A 23483-nucleotide genomic window follows, 5' to 3' on the forward strand; every position below is an offset into this window, starting at 1 on the left:
GCTTTGCAAACAGAACACACTTTAAGACGACTCTTGATTTGATGGAGCGCGAGGAAAAAGGATCTTAATCAAATCAAATTTGTTCTTTGTTCAGTAGATGCCGCTAAGAATTCAAAGAATGCAATTTAACTTCATTCAGGGAACTTCCCATTGTCGATGAAGACAAATGAATGAAGGGAGGTCAAAACAAAAGAAGCAAATATAGTTTTTAGTGTTTTTGCTCGAGTGAGGATCAATATTTCATCATTAACCAGTGTGACTCTCTTACACAGGATCATTGTTTATTGGCTTTAGGGACTGCAGGCTGTGAAGTTATTGAAGTCAGACAGCAACACCTCCCAGCTCTTCTTCCACTCTTTTATTTTTCATTCCTCACAAACTTCTCTTTCATTTCAACTGTCTCACAATGAAGACAAACAGTGGCGCTGCATCAAACTCAACTAAAACAGAAAAGAAAGTAGTTTGGTTAGCTTTTATTTCTACCTGCTTGTAATTTACAGTAAGTGGGGTACATCTGCTGATTTACATGATGTTCCCGGCTGCCGTGGTAAAAACTGGATGGTCGTGAGACAACGTGGGGGGGCGAGATGGGCAAACCTGACAAGCTGCGACTGCACAGAAAATTTGGCGCAGCAGTCACACTGCCGTGAGAGAACTAGTCGGCCAAAGTCGAAGCAACAAAACTTGACAGTACCTAAAAGGGCAAAACAAAAGTTGGAGGTGGTCAGAAAGCATATCTTGTTCCAGGCATCTCTCGATCCTGTCGGCTACCTTTAAAGGATGTTTTTGTCTCCTTTTGCCACCTTTTGTGACAGTTGTCATTGCTGGCTCGGGCTTTTGTCGTGTCCAATGCAGGGTTAGAAGGGTGTTAGATTTTTCATGATAGTTGGTTTTTATTCCGTTTTAACTTGAATTTCAGTTAGTTTTAATATGTTTTTTCAAGCAGGTTTGTCAGTATTTCATTTTTAAAAATGTTTTTTTTATTCATTATTTTTGTAGATTTTATTTTTTAAATATATGGCGCTTGTCGAATGTAAGATTAAAAAAAAAAAGGTCACAAGTATTGTGTAATAATGTAAGATGAACTAATTCTCAAAAGGATGTTTGATCTTCCAGCAATACCAAAATAAAAACATTTAAAATGAACTCTGAATGCTCATGTATGATATTAATTGACAACACAAATGAAGGATGTTTCCGCTTTATAATTTTAGTTTTGTTTATTTAGTTTCATGAATTTAAGATGTAGCTTCAGGTAGTTTTTCATTTATTATTTTTCAAAGCATTTTTGTTTTTATTTTGTCAATAATTTTTTTTTTTTTGTTATTTTGTTTGTCATCGTTATCTACAATATTATTGGCCCAATCACAGCATTTCCCAACAAGTGATGGTTTACGGGCCCGGCGCAAAATGACACGTAGCATTTTATGTCGGTCTGGGAGGAGGAGCTTCATTCGGTCTGGCGTCCACGAGAAAAGTGTGTCAGAACTCGACAAGAATGTGAGAAACGTTAGAACACCCATGAGAATATGACAGACCGCGAGGAAACGTACTGGCATCCGTGGTAAATTATGGTCAGTGTGACATAGTGTGACTTTGAGGTCATTCCCTTGCGGCCCATGTGAAAACTTTTGCAAGACTTAATTACGGAAGGAAAAAATGGACAAAATTACTCTCCGGGCAAAGAAGATCGCAACAATGCGAGAGACCTCACACATAAGGTTAAAAAAAAAAAAATCAGCATGTGTATTGACCTGTGAGAGGTAGCACACTGCCATAGGGCTTCCAAAATGGTGGAAAATAAAAATTTAAAATGGAGGAGTAGTAGGAGAAGATAGCGTAAGAACAGTGCAGGCTTCAGGTCGCTTCCTAATTGGCTTTTGTGTCACGTGTGTGGCTCAGCACAACTCAATGTTGACCCCACACATGAGAATCTGCTATCATAAATACTGAACAGGTTTAACATTTATGATTTTCAGCCCCTCTTCACAGTTTAAACTCATCATTGCGATGATGATAATTGAGCCTTTGCTGACTTCAAGATTTCAAGATAAGATGGAGAATGACATTCAAACACCCCCCCCTCTCAAAAATATTCCCCCGCCCTAAAAAAAAAGAAGGTTGGTCGAATAATACTGTAAACATGGAATATTGATATTTGCATTTGCTACAAAGTTTAGCTTTACTCCATTATGCTTGAACACACTTTGGATTTCCTAACAATTGAATGTGTGTGAGTGAAAAAAACCCAAACTAAAGAAAACCCAGAAAAGTTGTTTTTCTCATTGTTGTGAAATAGCATTGAATCAAATTGCAATGTTTCACTGGATGACAAGTTAATTAGAAGAAAAAACATGCCGAGCTTCAGCTTCGCTCCAAACATTTATAAAATGCAAAATGTTGGACTTTTTCTGCAAGGTGACATCTTGGACAGAAAATCAATGACTTAAATGAAAGCTTCAAGTGGGCACATTTGCATCATATTTTAGGATTGCTGTGAATCAGTGTCATATTGAACTCCAGTCTTTTTGCGATTGCTATTTTCGCATGGCAAAATGGATAAGTTAAGTAAAGAGGAGCTTCTTTGAGGCGGTCATGGAGATGGCTGAGTTGCGACAATTACATGATGCCATAACACTAAAAGTGTCATTTGAGCGAAAAAAAAAAAAACTTGTTTTCAAAACTGTTCCCCCCTAAAGTTGCAAATGAAGGTTTAGTGATGCATCTGTGGACCTGAAATGCCAAATAAAGAAATGAATTGAGCAAACCTCCAGATATGTAAATACGTATACAGAGAGTGGTGCACTGTCGTGATGCATTGACATTGCCCCCCCCAAAAAAAAATTCAGGTTTATTCTGACTTGTTAAAAGTTTGAGATGCCTCCGAACTAAACTTGGAGCTGAATTTGTGCGAAACAAAACTAAGGTGGATAAAACGGTCAAGTCACCACCTGTGAGATGTTTCTCACCAGCTGGTGGGAGCTTCCACTGCCAGGATAACAGCTCTGACTTCACATCCCGGAATTGGCATCTGCTAAAGTGTTGTATGTGAGAAGCTGTGACAGAGAAAGAGAGAGAAAGTACACGTGGTGATTAGCACATCCAAGTGTGTGGAACCGCCAACTTCTAAGATGTTCATAACTGATGGAAATTCAGGAATTTGAAGTGTCGATAATCAGGCGGCTGAGCTGAACCCCCCTCTATATCGTGCCATATTATTACTCAGCGTTCCCAGTTTGTAGCATCGCCATGTGGTTGCTAATTGGTCACTTGTTGGCCTTTTGTCAGCGGATTGCCGTCAAACTGTTGTATAGTGTTGTAATGTTATGATGTAAGCGAAATGGTAAGGAAATAACATTTTTGCTTGCGCGTGTGCAAGTGACATTATGGGAAAATATTTTAGCATTTAGCTCGCAAGTACTTTCGAACGTACAAATACGTTTGAACATATTTGCCAGGTAGAAATGTTTCCCCCACACATTGGCACTTCCACAAACATCCCTATGCAAGATGTTTATCTTTGTGTGGGTGTGTAAAAATAAGACAACATAAACATTTGGTGGCTCTGACTCTGTTAACGGTAAAAATTCCCTCATCGTCCATTTCTTCTCCTCCAAACAGCTCATTGGAAAAAGCGAAACAGTCCTACTTTCACTTCCGCCTTGTGCTTGTTAAACCAGAGATTGTGTGTTTTTCCAGAGGGATATTAAGACTTGACACAATTACATACAAAATAATCATCTCACCCAACAACACAAGCCTGATTATTCATCTCATTGGGTCAAATGAGGTGTTTACAATGTAAAAAAAACTCATGATAGCCCAGAGTTATTTTGGCCTTAATACGTACATTCAAAACATGTTTGTTCTGTGGGCAAATTAATTCAAGCAAAAATAATAAACTCAGACGCTGTGTTTTCCTTGCAGCTGATTGGCCAGAAGATTGCAATGTGCACAGAGCTGCACAGTTGCAGGTCATTCGTTTCCGTGCTGGAGTACCTGCTGGCCATCGGCAATTACCTCAACGAGAACGCCGGAAAGGAAAAGGCCAAGGGATTCCGCCTCTCATCTTTAGCTAAAGTATGACTCCGCTGTTGGCTGACTTGAGTTGTAGCGCAGCACTAATAAGATTGTGCTCATTGGCATACACAACAGGGCTTCTCTTCATTTTGACTCTGAGCCTTCCTGCTGTGGCTGCTTAAGATCATTCTGACGCTTTTGACGAGTGATGGCTTTGTACCTCAAACTCGCAATCCAAATGAGCTTTTACACAGTGTAGGCACAGGAATAGCGCAGCATATCATAACCAAGACAACTGTATTAATAAAGGAATTGCTCACATTAGAGGTTAGTGGAAAATATGGCTGGCAAAGCTATTCTCACTCTGTAATTCTGATACTTGTGTAAAAATACTCTGAAAGGGAATTCAACTCGAAATGTTTCTTTCCAAGATTTTGTTCAATGCAAAACTACAAGATAAAACACAAAATTCTGATGAATAGTATATTTGTGGAGCATGACTTAAGCAGTAAAACCCACCCATTTTTGTCCATCTCAGGGGGCGGCCGATTTGCCACTTGCCGTCAACTGAAAATGACATCAGAGTTGCTCAGGGCTCAGGTAACAACCAATCATGGCTCAGCTTCAAAAATCAGGTGAGCTGTAATTGGTTGATGTCATTTTCAGTCAACAGAAAGTGACAAAATGGCCGCCCCCCCTGAGATGGCTAAAGCAGGCGTATTTTGCCCCTTAACTCAAATTCCACGAATGCAATACTAATCAGAATGCCATGTTTCGATTAGTGAGGACACAGAATATTTTATTTTAAATAATTCTTCTTTAAGTAGAACTGATCCTTTACTCGAGTAACAATTAAAACGTACTGCCAAATATACTTAATATCCTATGAATATACTGATTAAAAAATACAATAAAATACACATTTCTATAAGTTGTCACAACAAGGAAAAAACTCCATGCAAAATATCTTCCCTCGTTTGTGTGAATATAGCGAAGCATGAAAGATCTTACCGTATGTTGTGGTTTAAAATAGCACATCAAACAAAGTAAATAGCATACTGATAACAGTGCAACAAACTCAATATTATTCTGAACTATTAACAGAATACAATAGTGTAGCTTGGCATGTATTACAAAAATATTTTTTTTATCAAAGCATTTATTAAAAATGAAATCATATCTTAGGCTAGCGCATCATTAGCGCATATTAGCAGTAGCATCGCAATACCATACCGTCGGATAATTTAACTTAGCCTATCTGGAGTTTGGTGTCGCATAATAGTTCACGCTATATCAACACCAAAGCAAACACATAGCTACATCAACGATATACAGTAGCATAGAACAGTAAGACACAAATTAGCTTATTGCATCATCACAGGAAATACCGGAAAGTATAGCACGTAACATAAAAGCCGAGTTGCTGAATGTAGAGACATGTTGAGAAAGTGAAAGCCATGTGGGGTATTAAACAGAACTGTGTTAAATGTCAAAATTGCTTTGCACTCTTTCACTCTCAGTTGGACATAGGTGCAACTGTTCCAAGTTTAATTTGAACCTCAGTCGTGTGTAAGTGTCTCCACCGGGAGTTTTTAAGGACCTGAGTGCTGGGCCCACACCTGAAATGTCGTCGACTCGCTTTAATGAAGCTGAGGCCTTTTGCTCCCTTCTGAGGTGTGGTCCTATTGAGCTATTAAATTGACATAGCTTGAGATAGACGCGCGTCAAATGAATGGCTGATTATTGCAAGAAAAAGGCACTGAACATTATTTCACACTTACTGGTCACTTTTTTTTGGTAAATTTTGCTGAGACCTGTATGACTTTGGGGGAATTGGACATTCAAAAATGAGAATTCATTTCTTTTTAAGAGCAGATATCTTCTACTTGTATTGTATCCCATAATGCAGGGGTGGACAAACTTTTTGTTTGGCGGGCCATAATGGGTTCTAAAATTTGACAGAGAGGCCGGACAAGGAAAAACCACAGTATTTAGAAAATAAAACATTAACAAGGTTTATTCATTTAATTTTTTTCAAGTTTGGCGGGCCGGATTAAAACGTTTAATGGGCCACATGTGGCCCCCGGGCCGTAGTTTGCCCACGCCGGCCATAATGACATTAGACCACATTGGTTCTCTTTCCAACACAACCAGCAAAGCACAGTTCTCTGACTGTTTTTCCAGCATATGACTTGTTCATCTGTCTCAACTGGTGGTTGTTTTCATGAAGAAAATTCTTTTTAAACCTTTGCCGGCGAAGGATAATAAGCGTTAAAAAAAAAGAAATAATAAAAAAAAATCACCTTGGAGGAGCTGACTGAATTGTAGCATTGACAGTCACTACTGACTGACCTTCACATGTAGGAACTCTCGAGAATAAAAAGGGACAGTCACACATACACAGGTTCAACCTTCCCTGGATGTAATGTATTTTTGAACAAAGATGGCGCTGTTATGTCATTGTTTGTTTGTGCTGTCAATCCACAGCTGTTGCAGCTTCGCGGTAGAGAACGGACTTTCACCTTGCTGCATGCCCTCGTGGAGCAGATCATGTTGCATGAGGCAGATTTGGCCAACTTTACTAACGAGTTGGCGGAATTTGAAGCGGTCCCAGGAGGTATAAACGTCCGAATTTTTGATCAAATATGAAATGAAATTGTTAAGTTATGTGAAACATATTTCTTTATGTGTCTTAGCTTCGGTCAAAGGCCTAACCGCTGAGGTAGATGGTGAGTTGATAGCGTTTCATGAGGTTCCATAGAGTTTTGGCTCAAATGACCCACATCTTCATAATTGTGTGTATTTTTTTCTCTTAGTCCTAAAAAATGAACTGCAGAAAGTCATCCAGTATGGAAAAACCTCCAAGCAGAAAAAAGTTATTGCGCATCATGGACACTTCAGCAAAGATCTGAAGGTAAAAAGTTAGGTAGTGGTTTACAGAGATGGGCATTCCATCCCACGGACGGAATAGTCCGTCAATTCGTCTCGGGCGGAGACACATTTTTTTGGGCGGTGGACGGAGGATGAGAGGTTTTTTAAAAGAAGGTCCTAAGCAAGGACAGAAGTTTAATCCGTCCCGTTAATGGATCGGAAGAGCATTTTTTAATTTGTATTCTAATTTCCCGTGAATTTATATGAAATCATATGGAAAGCGCTTTGTTACAGCTCCAGCTGTTGTGAAATGCGCTATATAAATAAAGTTCTATTATATTGTATTGTGTCCCTAACTGGGTTAAATATCCACGGATGCCCCTCTCACTGACAGAAGAAAACGTGTTTGTATGTGAGTCAGAAGTTAATTAGCAGAGCTCATCCACCAACCACTAGTCAGCTGCATAAGCACAGCATACTAAACAGACGGCAGGAATAATTAGTGATGAGCACAGACTGCCTGATTGGAAATCCACTTACCTGCACTCCGATATATCTTTATTCACCAGGTGGCTGTGGAGAAATACAACGCAGATCTTTTGGCTTTGATCAAGTCTTGTGAGGAGATGAAAAAGCTGTACTCCAGCGTTTTGGTAATGTTTGACTTCATGCTTATTTTTATTGACGACTTGCTCGATTCTCTATTATTATCATAAGTAGAAAGTGGAAAGTAGAATTGTCATTCCATCTTAGCCTCACCTCAGGAGTAAAAAAAAAATGATTTGTGAGTTTTCTATGTTTTGTGGACACCCACAAATCACTTGTATCTCAAATCAGCGCCCCCCCCCCCCCCCGGTGAAATGTAAGATTTTTTTCCCCCTCATATAAAATACCTGCTTTGGCTCAATATGTGTTGAGAAAAGGTGCCTTAGAAGAAGCACTACGGGAATAACATTGCTAAAGGGGCGCTAGTAAAGGATATTTCATTTCTTTCCTATCTATCATCCTCTTTTTTGTCCTAGCATCTTAAATCCACATTCTAATGTTTTTATGTTCTTTTTTCCTCTCAAAGAACAACGACAGTCTTTAAGAAAAATCCCTCACATGGCCTCTATCTGTCTCTATTGAAAGCCCACACGTGCTCACCGCTGGCTCTCAGTGCTGAGCTATGATGGAATGAGCGCTATGGAATGAGCGCTAGGAGAGCAGACAATTGGGTTATAGGAAGCCAAAATTAGATTGCTCTGTTTCGCCACAGCTCGCACTCCAGTGAGCGACGAGAGACTGGAACGAGCGCAGCAAATATTCACTCTCTGATGTTTTGTCTCTTCCTGTTAAAATCTTCCATCTTAAGTTAAAAATCCAAGTGACAGTATTTAGGAAGAAAGAAAGTTAGCCTCCGGAGCAAGAAGGGCCCGCTCCCTCTTGATCCAGCAAATGGCGCTCGGATGAACAAAAAACAAAAGAACACTTTGATGTTTGCTGTTAAACTCAGATAGATTATTATTATTTTTTTTTTAGTGTTACCTGCTCTAATAACTTTCACGATTTTTAATAAGTTTGGATTGTTTCTGAAAACTTGGAGTACCCTTCCTTCACTTAATACTTACCCAACTTAATCCACCCCTATGTTATCACAATTGTTAAAAATCAATATTATACAAAAACACAATACAATAACCAGCACGTAACTGTGTCACATCTGGAGAGATTCACAATTAATATTTAATAACATGACAAAAGCAGAACATGTTGAAATGAAATCCATCGTACTCACCAGAGATGCTGATTATTACATGTTTTGATGCGCAAACTTAACGCATATGGAAAACAAGTATGGAAAAATGCTAATCTCATCAAAGGCTGCATCCTAGCATCCACAGGCCCTGTGGGAATAAATTTTTAATCGGATTCATGAAAAAAAACAGTCCAATTTGTCGTATATTGTAATATACCACTAACATCGCTACGCACTACTGATAACTGCTACTGAGCGTTCCGACAAATATATGTATTTAAAGAGTCCGGGACATGACCCCCCGAAAGTCATTTAGGACTATCCCATGGAAAGTTAAAAAAAAAAAAAAAATCCTGACACCAGTTTGAGCGACACAAAACGGTGTCCATCATAATAGGAAGCACGAAAAAGTCATTTGGGGCCAATTTCGGGACTTGCCCAAATGAGACCCAGACAGAAGCAGGTGAGCATTGATAAATGGCCATCATCCTTTCATTTCATTTGATTCATTTCATTGATTCATAATGACATAAGGGGTGGGAGGGCCCATTAATTTCAATTTGATTAGCAGGTGCGGTAATGTAGTCTGGGAAAATAGCGTATGGACCTGAAAGGGGAGTCAAGGCAGCTGAAGTTAAACGAGAACACACCTCAACCGTCAGTCATCGCATTTTCACGAAGATGCCAACAAAGAGATCAGAACATATTAGTCCACTTCTAAAGAATTGGCATTAACTGTTGAAGAGCTTTTCAAATTCTGCTACTGATCTATAAATCACTGAACGGGTTGGGTCGTGAATTCATGAAACAAATTCTAACTGAATATAAACCCAAGTAGGGCTTGGAGGTCTGCAGATTTAGGTGGAGCCCAGAGTTCAAAGTAAACATGGTGAAGTTACATTTAGATGTTCTGCTGCATGCAAATGGAGTGAGCTGGCAAAGAAATGAAGTCAGCCCCCAAGTGTAAATATTTGCCCCCCCCCTCCCCCATACCTTGTGATTAAGGTCTTCGAAACATTATTTTCCTTTTTTAAACCCACTTATATTTTTTCCCTCCACTTTAAAATGTTCTTACACTCTTCTGTTGATGTGTTTAAATGTCGTCTTCGTGAGTTCTTAGTAACTTTGCAAAACTTCTTCCCTTTTCTCTGCTTTTCCTCTGAATGTCGTTCAACTGTTGTGTTTGTCAATGCGTTTAGGTGTTGTGACTTGAGGCGCCTTATGTATGAAATGCGCAATATGAATAAAACTGTCTTGCCTTGCCTTGGAATGTGAAAGCCCCAGCAAGGCCGTCGTGAGAGACGATGGCGGCTGATTGCGGCGGACCAGCAGCGAGTCTGGTGAAAGACACATTACTTAATAATATGAAGCCTCATCTTGTCACAAGGGCAAAGAATTCTTAATGATGACCTTGACTAGTTGAGATGTATAAAACATGGTGGCTACTTGTAAGACGTTTGAGGCGAGGAACCGAGGTGGGTGTGCAGAGAGACACTTTGGAAGGTGGCATGTTGTTAAGCATGTACGACTTGTGTTTGCGCTTCACGGCTGATTATGTCAACCTTTATAGAAACACATAAATTAAGTTGAATGGGGGGGGGGGGGGCTCAGAAGCTGACGGCGGCACTCGCACTAGCATGCGGCACATTGATTAGGCCAATTAACCTCATCATCCTTTAAAAAGTTTGGAAATCAGTGTTGGTGACCCCTAACTGTCCAGTTGAGTATTAAATAAGCAATCCACGTCCAAGTCAGTGTTAAAGTACACCAGCGGAGCCGGTGGCATGCTGCAGCACTTTATGAGGTCATTAATTCCAACGACCAGTGTTAAGAACAAACATGGTATCGCCGCGCTAATTAGGCCAAACGGCACGAGCTAATTGTGAAGTAATTGTGCTGGCTCCAAGGGCGTGCGCGTGTCCTCTCAAGCAACTAACCATGCATGTTTTTGTTTTTTTTCTTCCTGCAAGGTGAAGTTTGGAGAGGCGGCCGATCAGGACTCTCAGGAGATCTTTGGCTTCATCTGTCAGTTCATCCACGACTTCAAGAGGGCTCGCGTTGATGTGATGTAGTTGGCAACGGACTTTAGGATTTATTTACAGACAGGACAAGAATGTAAAGCCTTTTGGTTTTGACTCCTGAAAGTCACCTATGTTTGATTAAGCAATCAAATGGTGAAACCTCCAACCAAACAATTCTCTCAAAGGAAATAATGGAAATAAATATGGTCTGCTTCGGGTTCAAGCGATAAAACCTTGACGAATTGTACAAACAGTGTTCTAATTAACGTGGCAGCAATACAAGTGTGCAGAGGGAGATGAGAAGGCGATTCTCATCACAATAGGACTAACGACATCTCCCTTTTCTGTGTGTATTTATTCTTCTTGGTTACACAAAAAAAATACTTCATGTCATATTTATGTTTGATTGTCTTTTTGTTAGTTAGCAGACTTCTCCCTGGTTCATGGATTTCGATGAACAGATGGGCGGTGCCATTATGATTCTGGGTTGACTCAAATGGTGAAAAATGAATTCTCAACTAAATGTAATATCTACTTTCTTTTGTATTTTAAGTGTAATATTGCTAAATGTGCCATTTATATTGATTATGTTACTATGTCAATATGATATAAATAGTAAACTACTCTGGGCTGGACTAGCCATCTCTCAAAGAGGGCAAAGGCCTAGTGGGCATTGTTCTGCTTAACTCGTAGGTCATACATTAAATATTATTTAGGATAACGTGTTTATAGTAAGGATGCGTAGAAAAATACTTGACTTCCCCTTTAAGTTCATTGCTGATTTGAAAATGTTCACATAGGCAAAACAAAATATTTTGTTGAATTGCCCAATTTAAATTTTTGATTGAATTTTGTTGAGATTTTGGGTTCACCCAACTTATTTAGTGTTGGCAGTGTATCGTTAATTATCAAATTATATAAAAAATGACCCAAAAATAAAAATATAGAATTGTATTGGAGTAACTTGAATTGGGACTTTCGACCATGTTTTTTAAATTGTTGCTCTGAATTAGTATTGTCGATTGACTCCCTGTCCGTTTCTAATTTAAGATAATTTGCACATAAGACGTTGGCAAGCTTGCTTCAATGAATTTTCTTCTTCAAGCAGGCTTCTGTGTCTTTGACCGTAAAATTATTTTACACTCTGCAGTTGAGTAGAGGCTAAATAAAACCTGAGCCACAGAATACTATAAGGACCCCACCCCCCTCCACACACACTCACACACATTTTAATTACATTTTTTTCCAACTGTTTTTTCACAAATTGTGTTTGATTGCTGTGCTAAAAAAAATCCGTGGACCCACTTGACAAGTAAACGTTAATTGAAAACGTCAAACATGTTCTTGTCGAAGCTTGCAGATCAAGTGTTGCGTATATGCAAGACGCGCACAACCATGTGGGGAACTTGACAATTAATTAACGTCCGGTGCGCGTGCGCGTAGAGAGGGTGGCAGCATTTGGGAGCGCAATCACGCAGCACCACTGAGCAAATCTCTTCACCTCATTGCGTGGAGCGGACGCGGGATGCCAACGAGGTGCATCATCCTTTGATTTGAAGCACCGCACCCAAGAGTTTTGACTGACGCGCGAACTTTATTCATTGACTTGTTTCCGTTTCATGATACGCTCAGACGTTTCTCGCGCTGGGAATTTGGAGTCCACCGGGATGGTGTGCGCGATGAGGGTGTCTCTCGTGGACGCGGCGCATGTGCGGACCCGCTAGTGGACAACTCGCGGGGAAACTCGCGGACATGCGGTTGTTGGGCTGGGGCGTGCTGTGGCTTCTGGCTGCGACGCTGCGAGCCCAGAACGACACGGAGCCCGTCGTGCTGGAGGGCAAATGTCTGGTGGTGTGCGACTCCAACCCGGCGGCCGATTGGCGCGCGTCCAACTCGCCGCTGGGCATCTCGGTGCGCGCCGCCAACTCCAAGGTGGCTTTCTCGGCGGTGCGGAGCAACAACCACGAACCCTCCGAGATGAGCAACAAGACGAGGATCATCTACTTCGACCAGGTCCTCATTCTCAACCTCTGTGTGTTACGTGCCACTACAACAGTTGTCTTATTTTGACACTGTACGTGCGTGCGAGGCTGCGTGTGCTTGTGCATGCGTGTGCCATGTGTTGCGTGGGGGAGGGGTCCATCCTACACATCACCTGCAGATCAACCATCCACCCTTAACGGTACTTAACCAAACAATTCAGACATTTTTGATTGTGTTTTTCCTGATATGTGCTTCTTGTCATATGTTTTCTTTTTAATATCAACAAAGATAATGTAATGTAATGGGAATTGAGCCATCCATCCACCCATTCTCTATATGCCTGTCCTCACTAAGGTCAAGCATGAGTTGGACCAGATGCTGGCGGTATCCGATTTTACTGGTATATAGTAAAAAAAAAAATAAATAAATAAATAAAAAAGATGTGATCAATTAACAAGCTGGTTTCAGTTTCGAAAAACTGTTTAGCTTGCAATTTGTCCAAATATCCCCAACGTGAATAGTGGGAATTGAAATAAACTGTCCGCCTTTTAAATGTTTTAACGATTTGGGATTCTTAACTGTCATGAGTTTCCACTTTTATGTAAAATAATAAAACAATAAAGCCTAACTTTAATGTTGACGGTCCTATTTTTGTGCCCAGGGCAAGTCTAGCGCAAAGTGCAGTCTAACTGTGACCATGGGTGGAGTTTTCTTTCTTTCGCTATTATCATAGATGGGTGCAGTTAGAAATGGGCGTTTACGCAGTTGTGGGAGTGAACACAGCCGAATTCATCCCCTGCCAATTGAAACGGTTCCCCTCGTTCAATTCAGTGCAGGAGAGGCGTGCGGTTCTACATGGCGGAAGCAAAATGGACTCGCTGGAGTCCGTGCAGGATATAGACACATTTGTCAACTATGAGATGGACATGCTAACCACGTGCTGCCCTTTATTGATACATAAACGGTCTCCACTAAATACATTTTCTGAAGATCTTTATAAAGTCAGCGGAACTGTCCTGTCTTTTAGAGAACAAAGCTTGATTGTGAGTTGCTGTTGTCTTTCCTCTCTTGTAGGTTCTCGTCAATATTGGAAACTTCTTCACATTTGAGTCTGTGTTTTTGTCCCCAAGAAAAGGAGTCTACAGTTTTAACTTCCACGTCATTAAAGTGTACCAGAGTCAGACCATACAGGTACGTCTCTTCAAGAACACTTTTAGGCTCCATCGTTCAAGTGAAACAATTCACATTTTTTTGTAGCACAATTTGTGTATGCGTTATTAGCAGCGTGAAGAGGAAAAAGCACGTGGAATTGGATATTTTCAGACCTAATGTGAGTTCTATGTCAAAGGGCAGACCTGATACTCTCTATAAGCTTCATCTCATCAAAATACACTGCAAAGAAATCAGAATTCAAGTTACACGAAATGTTCATCATTAAATCCGTGAAATAACAACAATCGGAGGTTACCCCAAATTGAATCAACGGAGATAAGAGTCAGCCCAGGCCAACAATATGGTGCATATCCTTCAAAATGAGATATAGAAAATGTATTTTTAATGTTGCTTCAGGATATCAATTCAGTAGTTGGTCCTCTGGTGTGTCTTCCATCTATCAGGAGGAAAATTAAGCAACCAAGTAAATCTTCAGTATCTGCATATTTCTTGAAGCCATCCCATTGGGGCTCATCCGCACAACAACAACCCCCACGCTGAGCTTCTCAGCCAATCATAGGGCAGCTAGGTTGGACGAAGTTCCAGAGAGAAAAAAAACCCACCATGACGCAGTGGCCGAATCCCAATCACGTCAAAGCCAAATGATAGTCTTACTGCTCCGTGAGCGCACATTAAATTCAGATAGTAAAGTCTGAGCGTCTGATAATGATGTTAAAATACTTTTGGGCTAGATTGTTGTTGGTTGGGTGGGGGGCTTAGTGTTTGGTAATTTCATGCGCCACACCACTACACTAATTAACAGCTGTAATTCAGCGGCTTGGTGATGAAATGCTGCCTTCAAAAGTGATAATGCAATGGTCTCTCTTTTTGCGTGGGGGGCATATGGTTAAATCAAGTCAGCGTTCTGGGGTTCACAGATTAGTGTTAGACAACAACATTAGCTTCGGAAATGAGACACTTGATTTCTTAGTGGAGTTGTTGGCGGGGTGTGTATGTGTGTTTGTTTGTTTTTGTCAAAATGTCCCTGCGCCACAAAAATGCTTTCATTGTCCTGCGTGAATGTTGCTTTTCCACACTCTGGGATCTTTTTAAAAATATAATATCTCTCCTTTAATATTTGTGCATTTTGTCTGACTTTACATGAGGGCTGTTTTATGTGTTCCATCAGTCTAAGTACAGTCATGTCAGATATGTGCTTATTACATGCATATAGATGGTGAATAAGCATCAGATATAGGCACTAAATCAGAATTAGGCACTTGGACCTGCAGTGTAAATCGGGATTTAAGGTCGAATCATAGAAACGTTATGATGCCTGGTTTCATAGAGATGCCTAACAAAATTTTGGTTGCTAACAAAAAAAAAATAACAAAAATGCTGGTACAGAGCCAGATAAAGGTGCAGGTTAATTGGTGATTGGAGTCACTACGGCACAAATGGTACTGTTCAATCCAGACCGAAAGTGAAACGTCCATTAGTAATGTTGCATCATCCTCCGTGAACTAGGAAGTAGTCTGCTAACTAAGTTATGCAAATATGCAGAAGTTGAACCAAACTGTAATTGACGGCCGATCAGGCTAATTGTTATTCAATCCGTGCTTTTTTCATTGCTTCTGTCGGTAAATTTCACCGGTCCGTGAGTCAATCAGTCAGTTCATCAGTCAGGCTGTCAGTTAGTCACACACATCATATATATATATATATATATGAGAAGAGATCACCAAGAATCATGGAGTTGAACAGGAAGGAGAAATTTCAAACCAAATTTTTTATACCCATGTTGCGCGTTGGATATTGAATGAAGCTTAAAAATGTGAAGATGATTTTACATTTGTTGAATTGTCTGACTTGCTTAGGTGAACCTAATGTTAAATGGGCGGCCTGTCATCTCAGCCTTTGCGGGGGACAAGGACGTAACCCGCGAGGCCGCCACTAATGGAGTTCTGCTTTATCTGGAAACGGAGGACAAAGTCTACCTGAAATTGGAGAAGGGCAACCTGGTCGGTGGATGGCAGTACTCGACATTTTCTGGCTTTCTCGTCTTTCCGCTGTGAATAATCAGAAAAAAAAAACAAGAATTTGTAAAGTGACTGACTTCTCTCTCGTGATGTGTCGTCGCTGTATGAATCAAAATCGGACTGCCAAAGCAGCGTCACTAAAGAGGTTTTCGAAGATGCTTTGTTTCGCGTGATCCTGTCAGCCAAGATGGGCCCCAGAGAAAAAGAAGCCTTCCGCATCCTGCAAGCACTTTGTTGTCATGACAACTGTCGCTCAGGTGTGACTGCCTTTTTGCTGACTTGAGGATTTTTTTTTTTCGTCACCAAAACTCATTTGATATGGCCTTTGCTTTAAATGTAGCTAACCTCCCAAATATATCCTCGCTGTCCGAATTAAAAAAAACAAAAAACAAAAAAAAAACGTACGTCCACTTTCTGACAACAATGGCAACTTTTTATTTTTTGTATATGCTGTATGTACGATATATAAATGAATGTCCATATAGTGTCTTCTGTTATCTTACACCGCATGTCGAAACAGATGCTGTCTCAACGGACAAGAAATGTTCATGAAATCACATACATTGGAACCTCTAAAACCAAATAGTTGCACACTTTGGAATTCAACCAGATTACGGAGGGAAGTCATAAAAAAGTTTCATTTCTATTCAATTTATGCAAATGCTTCTTGTTATCAAAGTTGGGATATCTTTTGTTTTTATGTTTTACTAGTAATACATTGTTTTGAACTCGTATGACAATTAAGAATGTTTTGGTTTTTTTAAAAAGTCAAAATGAGTCGCGTCTGTAAATCTATTCAACGCCTTTTACCATTAAATTTGAGAGTGATTGTTTTGTTTTACCGTCTTATCTTTTTCTTACGCTTGCATGACAGTTGAGAATGTTAAAATGTGACTGAAGGCGTGGTCTGTACAGTCAATAAAGGTTTTATGATGGTTGGCAGTTTGACATTGGGACAAATTCTAAAGTTTCAGTTCCCAAACAAATCGGCGTTCAACCTCGGAGGTTCCATTGTATGTTTCGTCGTGCATCGTCTGTGTTCATTTTGTTTGTCGGAAAGGCGAGGATTAACGATTACCTTGGAAAAATGAACGCTAGGTGTTGAAATAATCACGTGCAACGAGAGCAACATTTTCCTGAATTGAGGCAAATTAATTCAATGTTAAAATAAAGAGGCCAGTTTAGCCTTTGAATTATGCTGATTTGAATCTAAATGATTTATATGAAATGAGTGCGTACAAGTCACGAGTACCTTTTTGACAGTTAAAAAAACAAAAGTTCATGTTCATGACACGCGTCCCCGTAAATTTGCTTAAAATGTTTGCCAAAATGAAATGTCTGGAAAATACAGTCATGACAATAAAGATTTACATTTGTGGTAATAGTGTTGAATTTTAACACTTGAAACATGGACAAAAAAAAAAAACCTGGGCACACACAGATGCTTCTCGTTTGCTTGATCTGGTTTACGTAGAAGGAGGCTGTCGTTCAAGTCCTTTGCCAAGAATCGTCACATTTTGGGCACTCAACTCAATGACACTTTTTTTAGTTGTCAACTGAAAACAAGCTCACCCATTCGCTCCCGCCGACTTTCTCAGCTACACAGACCCCAACCCCCCTGACTCGTTCCTCCAATCACATTTGGACACCTTCATTGCACTGCAGGCAATCGGAATAACCACCAATTCACGGAACACACAGGTGTCAAACACGGGTCCTTGAGGACCACCATCTTGCATGTTTTCAATGTTTCCCTCCTCCAACAGACCTGATTCAAATGATCGGTGCATCAGCATACTCGGCAGGATCTTAATATGGATTATGATCATTTGAATCAGGTGTGCTGGAGGAGGAAAAAAAAAACCATTCACAATATGCAGGATGGTGGACCTCGAGGACCGGAGTTTGACATCTATGATTGTAAAAACTGCATTGTCGCTACTCACTCAATATATAATTCAAATACAAAATAAAAAAAAAATAGAAGATAAAATGCTTTGCAATAATATATTGTAGCTCACCTGCCGTTGTGCTCTGTGGATTATTTTATTCTCTTTTTTTTTTTTTTTGGGTCTTTTTTTGTATTGCGCATTTCCACCTTATGAGGCACTCAAAGTGCTTCACATTGACTGACTGCAGCCGTGTTCAAATTTGCAAAAAGCTGAATTTGTCAGCCACATAACGTAACTTTCAATGGCGACCGCATGCCGGTGTCCAAATTCACGAGGCCTTTCAAATTCAGCCTTCAATTGTGGCCTTCATTTCCATGGAGATGGGCCCTTGGAGAAATTTGCTTTGGAGCAAACTTTCATTGCCTAAATTGTTCTTTTTCTATTCTGACTTGCTCGTGAACGTCAATTGCATGGCACTACGTCCAGCAAAGTCCCTCCCCCGCCTGATGCTTGCTGTTGATTGGTTGTTCTCCAAGATTCATGAGTGAGTGACAGACTCGATGCATTTCTATTTCCCAACCTCAGCGGACGCGTTGGCTGAGCTAAAAAAAAAAAAAAAAGACTAAAGACTGACGAAAGACAGATTGATTGGATCTTTTTTTTTTTGTGGGAGGCAACATTAAAAATTCATTTTCACAATAAAGCGCTTATTGAGCAACCACCGCTTGACTTTGTTTTATCGTCTAAGCAGAAGCAAGAGTGTAGTGTCTGTCTTTTCATTGTTACAGGAGGCCATTTGATGAAATTGCTGACGGCTGATGCGAGGATTTAAGGATGTTTGTCAGCTAGCCTTAGCAAATGCCTTTTTTTCATATAGACATGCATTTATTATATTTAATTACACTATACAATTACATGTTTTGTTAGTGAATGAGCTACCAATCAATTTTTCTAGCTATATTTTGACATGTGACACAAAACGAGTAATAAAAAAAATTTAAAAAACATTTAATTAACCAAATAAAATAAAAATGCAAACACTTAAAAAAATAAAATGACATTTTACCTTAATAAAACTAACAAAAAAACACTATAATTAGAGCAAAAATGTCCTTTGTTTTTTTACCTTCAATGAATTTAATACATGAGCCTTTAGAGTTGATTTTAAATGGATTTATTTTAGTAGTAGCATGGCTGTAAGCCGGAAAAAGGAAGGTCCAACAGTTGTCTGAGAATTCTGGTCCTTATAATTCGTGTCGCCTGGAAGCAGCGTCATCTATCGAGCATCCATCCAATTTGACTCACAAATAAAAGCAAGTGGGCAAGTGGCTTATATAGCGTTATGTGTGTAATAAGTGTCAACAGGGATTCAAGCCACAAACACACTTTAGAAAACAAGGCTTGCAAAACGAGACCAACTTCACTTTATTTAAGACGTCACTTGTATATGTTGATGTGTTTTAGTTTGTGTTCCAATTTCCCGCTATTTTGTTTATTTTATTTATGAATTAATTTATTACACCGTATGGAAAGCCTTTTGTTACAGCTCCAGCTGTTGTGAAATGTGCGATATAAATAATGCTGCGTTGTATAGTTTGAGCTGTGATGCATCTCACTTTCGAAGCAGTATTATGCACTGCACTTTATTGTATTTCAAAGTCTCTCATCTGCTACACAGTCCTTGCATTTGATTTGTGGATTGTTGTTTTTAAAATGTTTTAAAAATTGTTTTGTTGAGTTGTTACTACACAGTACTTACTATGGTGTTTTTATCTTGCTTTTAAGTAACATCCCCCCCAAAAAACTAAAATTAATACTAAAGCTAAGATAAACAAAAATGAAGTTATAATTCATAAAAACTAACAAAGCAGCTCTGAAAACTAATCAAAACCAACGAAATAAAAAAAAAAAAAAATCAAAACAGAATAAAAAGTAACTTCAAGGAAAATTCCAAAACTATTATAACCCTAGTGCTAATAAGTGTGCAAAGTAATCACATGTACTAAGGGCTCCAATTCAGTTCACTAGGATAGGAAAGGATAGGATAGGATAGGATAGGATAGGATAGGATTTAAAGGGGAATGGTGTGCTCTGGACTCTTGACCACTGGGTAGTTTTCTGACCACCAATGAGGAAAAGTTCTTCGGAATACCAATGTCGTCATCACAGTTGCATGGCTGCCACCATGACTAACTATACTTACGAATTTATATTTCTTCGCCGTTATATAGCGGGATTGGCCTCAGAAGTCTGTCTACTGTGTGGAATTGATTGTTGATTTTGAAGCAACTGAGGCAAAATGCGGAGTTGGCCGCATGGCTGCTGGCTGTCTAAAGAAGACATGACAACATGTCACCGATGAGAAGTTGAGCTCCATTCATGCCGACGACCTCTGCTCAGACATATATTTGCATATTCATATCCTCTCTATAGAAAACTGGCATTAAAAAAAAGAATTCCTTTTGATCACATTAAAATTAATATAAGTCATTTGAACATCTTTATTATTATATATAGTTCAGAGGTTGTGGGTTCAAATCCGGGCTTTGGCGTTTCCATGTTCTGACCAGGCTTTCATGTTTTTTTTGGTTGACCAATCGACCCTCGCTTGGGGCCACATTGGTACGTTGTGCTGATGACGAGCCTTCTTGTGAGTTCAATAAACATTGGCAGAGAAAATCTTCAAATGAATGCCGATGGGGTGACTTGTCTCTGTTTTGTTACAATACTTGCAATGTTTCCGACGTAACTTACATTTAGCACGAAGTGTACATTATTTTTTTTAACATGTGCTGAATAGCTCGATAAATTAACATTCCTAATGGCACAACCTTTAAACGGAACGCTTTCATTGAAAGCTTATCTTCACACTGTTTGGATTTAACTGTGATAGATAAGAGAGAAATTTTAAGGGGGGGGGGGGTTTCATCGTTGAACTCATGGCTCTTTGGCAAGGTTTTATCAAATGACAGACGTTCCACTGAGCGCTAGATCGTACTTTTCCTTTTGCAAATATCTTTTGTGTTGTTATCCTTGATGGTGTGATTGTTCAGAAAGATTGTAAGAAAAAGTCCACTTGGAATCAAAGAGCCCTTGCCACACGGAACACTCCACTTTCACTCGACTTGACATTTATAATAATTTTACCCAGTTAATTAACTTCATTTGTGGTGACTGTACTGAAAGTGCGACTTTGTCTAAGTTGACTCTTTTGTGAATGTTCAAGTCTTTGCATCTGATTTAATTCAATGATTTGTTTGTATTTAATTGGGTAGATCATTGCAGAGAATTTCCTGACCCTCCACTCAACAATCAAGCATTCCAAAATGTTCATCAAAATGTGAATTAATCCTCACCTCCATTTGGCCTCTGTTTTTTGACGACGTCCCGACAACACCTTTGATACAAACCTCAGGCCCTAATGTTGTTGAAAACAAAACAAATCATTAATGATCAAAAACCCATCAATACCAAGACACCAGGCAGACCAGATGTAAATATTCGGTTCAGATATTAATTGGGTAAAAATCAATTGACACATAAATCAAAGTTTGATTCATGGCCTTCCAGTTTGATCTGAAAGAACTAAAGAAGTGCTTTGCCTCCGCTTAGCATCTGGATCAATTCATGAGTTCGTTCTTGGCTTGAGTTGATGTTGTTGTTGCTGCCATGTTAAGCACTTTGCTTTGCACAAGTCCTTGAAAGATGATGTCTAATTATATTTTGTCTCCATTTTTTCACAGAATGCACATTTTCAGATTAATTATGTGACAGAAGAAAACAGAAATCGCAATATCTATGGAATGGATTTTTCACCGTATGTGCTTTAGATGCTGTTCGGAGAAAATAAACATTTACTGCCAAGTGTAAATCGTTAACGGCAGTTCTCCGAGGTTGTCGACACGTATTTCATTAAAACAAAGTAACAGTGATGCGCTCTTGTCTTGACCCTGTGGTGTGTGATCACTTGTCATCAAAACAAAACCAACATAAAAAAATGACTCCTAATGTCGCCAAATATTCGCTCACTGGTCGCGTCGATGTGACATGTCGACAACACGTGGACGAGACTATCGACAATCACGTCGAGTCAAACTTGACATCGAGCGTGCGGCAGTTATCGTAATTGATACAGTGCGGAAGCGGATGCATCATATCACCGTATTTTGTCCCCAAGTATTGCAATGCCATTTTTTTAAGTCAGAAGTGCGCAATTATAAGTTTCATTAGCAACGTTGTTTTTAATGTGGTAATATGTGGTAAAAAAAATTGTAACGGCCGCCCTGCAATTATACTCTCAGAGCCGTGATTTATCTCTAAACTGGTATTTGATCATAATTGACACTGTGTTTATATGTATCATGTTTTTTGTATGCATTATCCACATAATCAATTCAAAGTTTTGAAATAAAATTCCAAATATGACTATGTAATTGAATATTTGATTCACACATAAAATAAGTCATTTAGCTTCATGGCTAATTTAGCTGACCAGCTTATTTTGACCGACATGCAGCAATCAATGAATTTGAATACTTTGAAATGATCTAGTCAAACATTCAGTTAATTATCCGAGGCTGGTTGGTAAACGGGCGAGTATATCGCATCTCGTTAATCATAGACATTCCGCGTATTATTCATGAAATGCCACCACATAAACTGCTCATTCTCAGTGCCTGATGTCGTATAATATATACAATACTAATAATATTCACACGAGATATTTTTGGAGTCCTGATTCTTTAATATTCTTATCCCTGTGTGCTGCTACTGTACACTTTGCAAGCCCAAATTTCCTTCTGCGGGACTAAAAAGGCTTATTTTATGCTAGGCCAAATCCACTTCCAGTCAAGGATTAATTCAGGACAAGCCTAACGTTCACTGTCAACTTCATGAAAAATTGTTTTGTTTTCCTTGAGGCATGTTTTTGGTTTACTTTTCATGCTCGGACAACATCAAAATGATGCATAGTTAGGACAGACTTGCACAACGAGTGGAAAACAGAAAATGTCTGACTACTTGGCAATGTGCCTTAATGAGGAAACACGACACACGGTCAAAACGCCCCTCCTCGCCCAAATAACTCCAGTGTTCTTGTTTACAATTTTTTTCCAGAGCTGTATCATTTTTTTTTTTTTTTTTTAGTTAAGTGTTCACCTTGATTGCGTCCACAGGGTCACATAACCTCCTTGAAGTGAACTGTAATTAAACATTAGTCAGCGTGGCATGTGGTCTAATGAGCAAACGCAAGGTAGCTCATGATGATGATGATGATGATGATGATGCTTCGCGCCCATGAAGGAAAAAGAACATTTTATTAACGCGCCTTTCACTCCCACCGCCACAAAAAGGGAACAAAACCCATTTCTGTTTGGGGGCCATAAAAGACGCCCATGACCCACCAAGCAGCTCTTCCTTAGCAACCGTCACTAAGCACAGCAAGGCCTGTTGGGGGACTGTTACATTTTTGTTTTGTTGTTGTTGTTGTTCTATTTTGATCAGAGCAAACAAATTCACGCAGCTCTGACATGACTTGAACTCTTTATTGTAACACTTTGTGGAGGTATTCACATCCATTTGTTTGGTCAAGTTGACATCTCGTGTTCAAGGTAATGTGAAAAAAGAATTATAATAGAGTAGCTCAGAGCAGCTCATTTTGGCAGAATCCTGTGAGAACCATCGATGCCTGCAAAGGAAGAGGTGGTGACTGTCACAATTATCAGAAGCTTATGTTGATTCTGCTCATTGGTAAAACTAATCCGAACAT

At 39.5% G+C, this 23483-nt stretch overlaps 2 protein-coding genes across 2 annotated transcripts in view; both read left to right on the forward strand.

Annotated features, from left to right (window-relative positions):
* The window catches only part of LOC148339924 (uncharacterized), a 24861-nt gene extending 13453 nt beyond the window's left edge, over nucleotides 1–11408 (forward strand). Inside the window, exons 12-17 of the mRNA XM_088290576.1 lie at nucleotides 3928–4080; nucleotides 6508–6637; nucleotides 6717–6749; nucleotides 6837–6934; nucleotides 7461–7544; nucleotides 10600–11408. Of these exons, the coding sequence (XP_088146702.1) occupies nucleotides 3928–4080; nucleotides 6508–6637; nucleotides 6717–6749; nucleotides 6837–6934; nucleotides 7461–7544; nucleotides 10600–10701 (600 nt within the window). The 3' untranslated portion in view covers nucleotides 10702–11408. The remainder of the gene's footprint in view (nucleotides 1–3927; nucleotides 4081–6507; nucleotides 6638–6716; nucleotides 6750–6836; nucleotides 6935–7460; nucleotides 7545–10599) is intronic.
* A 700-nt stretch (nucleotides 11409–12108) lies between these two features.
* Nucleotides 12109–17160, forward strand: cbln4 (cerebellin 4 precursor). Its single transcript, XM_088290578.1, has 3 exons — nucleotides 12109–12663; nucleotides 13708–13824; nucleotides 15663–17160. The coding sequence occupies exons 1-3, from the start codon at nucleotides 12358–12360 to the stop codon at nucleotides 15858–15860; spliced, it is 621 nt and encodes a 206-aa protein (XP_088146704.1). The 5' UTR covers nucleotides 12109–12357; the 3' UTR covers nucleotides 15861–17160.
* The last annotated feature ends 6323 nt before the right edge of the window (nucleotides 17161–23483 follow it).

Source organism: Idiotropiscis lumnitzeri, chromosome 3 (genome assembly GCF_059441095.1).
Source record: "Idiotropiscis lumnitzeri isolate Australia: NSW breed Sydney's pygmy pipehorse chromosome 3, RoL_Ilum_1.0, whole genome shotgun sequence".
Classification (NCBI taxonomy): Eukaryota; Metazoa; Chordata; class Actinopteri; order Syngnathiformes; family Syngnathidae; genus Idiotropiscis; species Idiotropiscis lumnitzeri.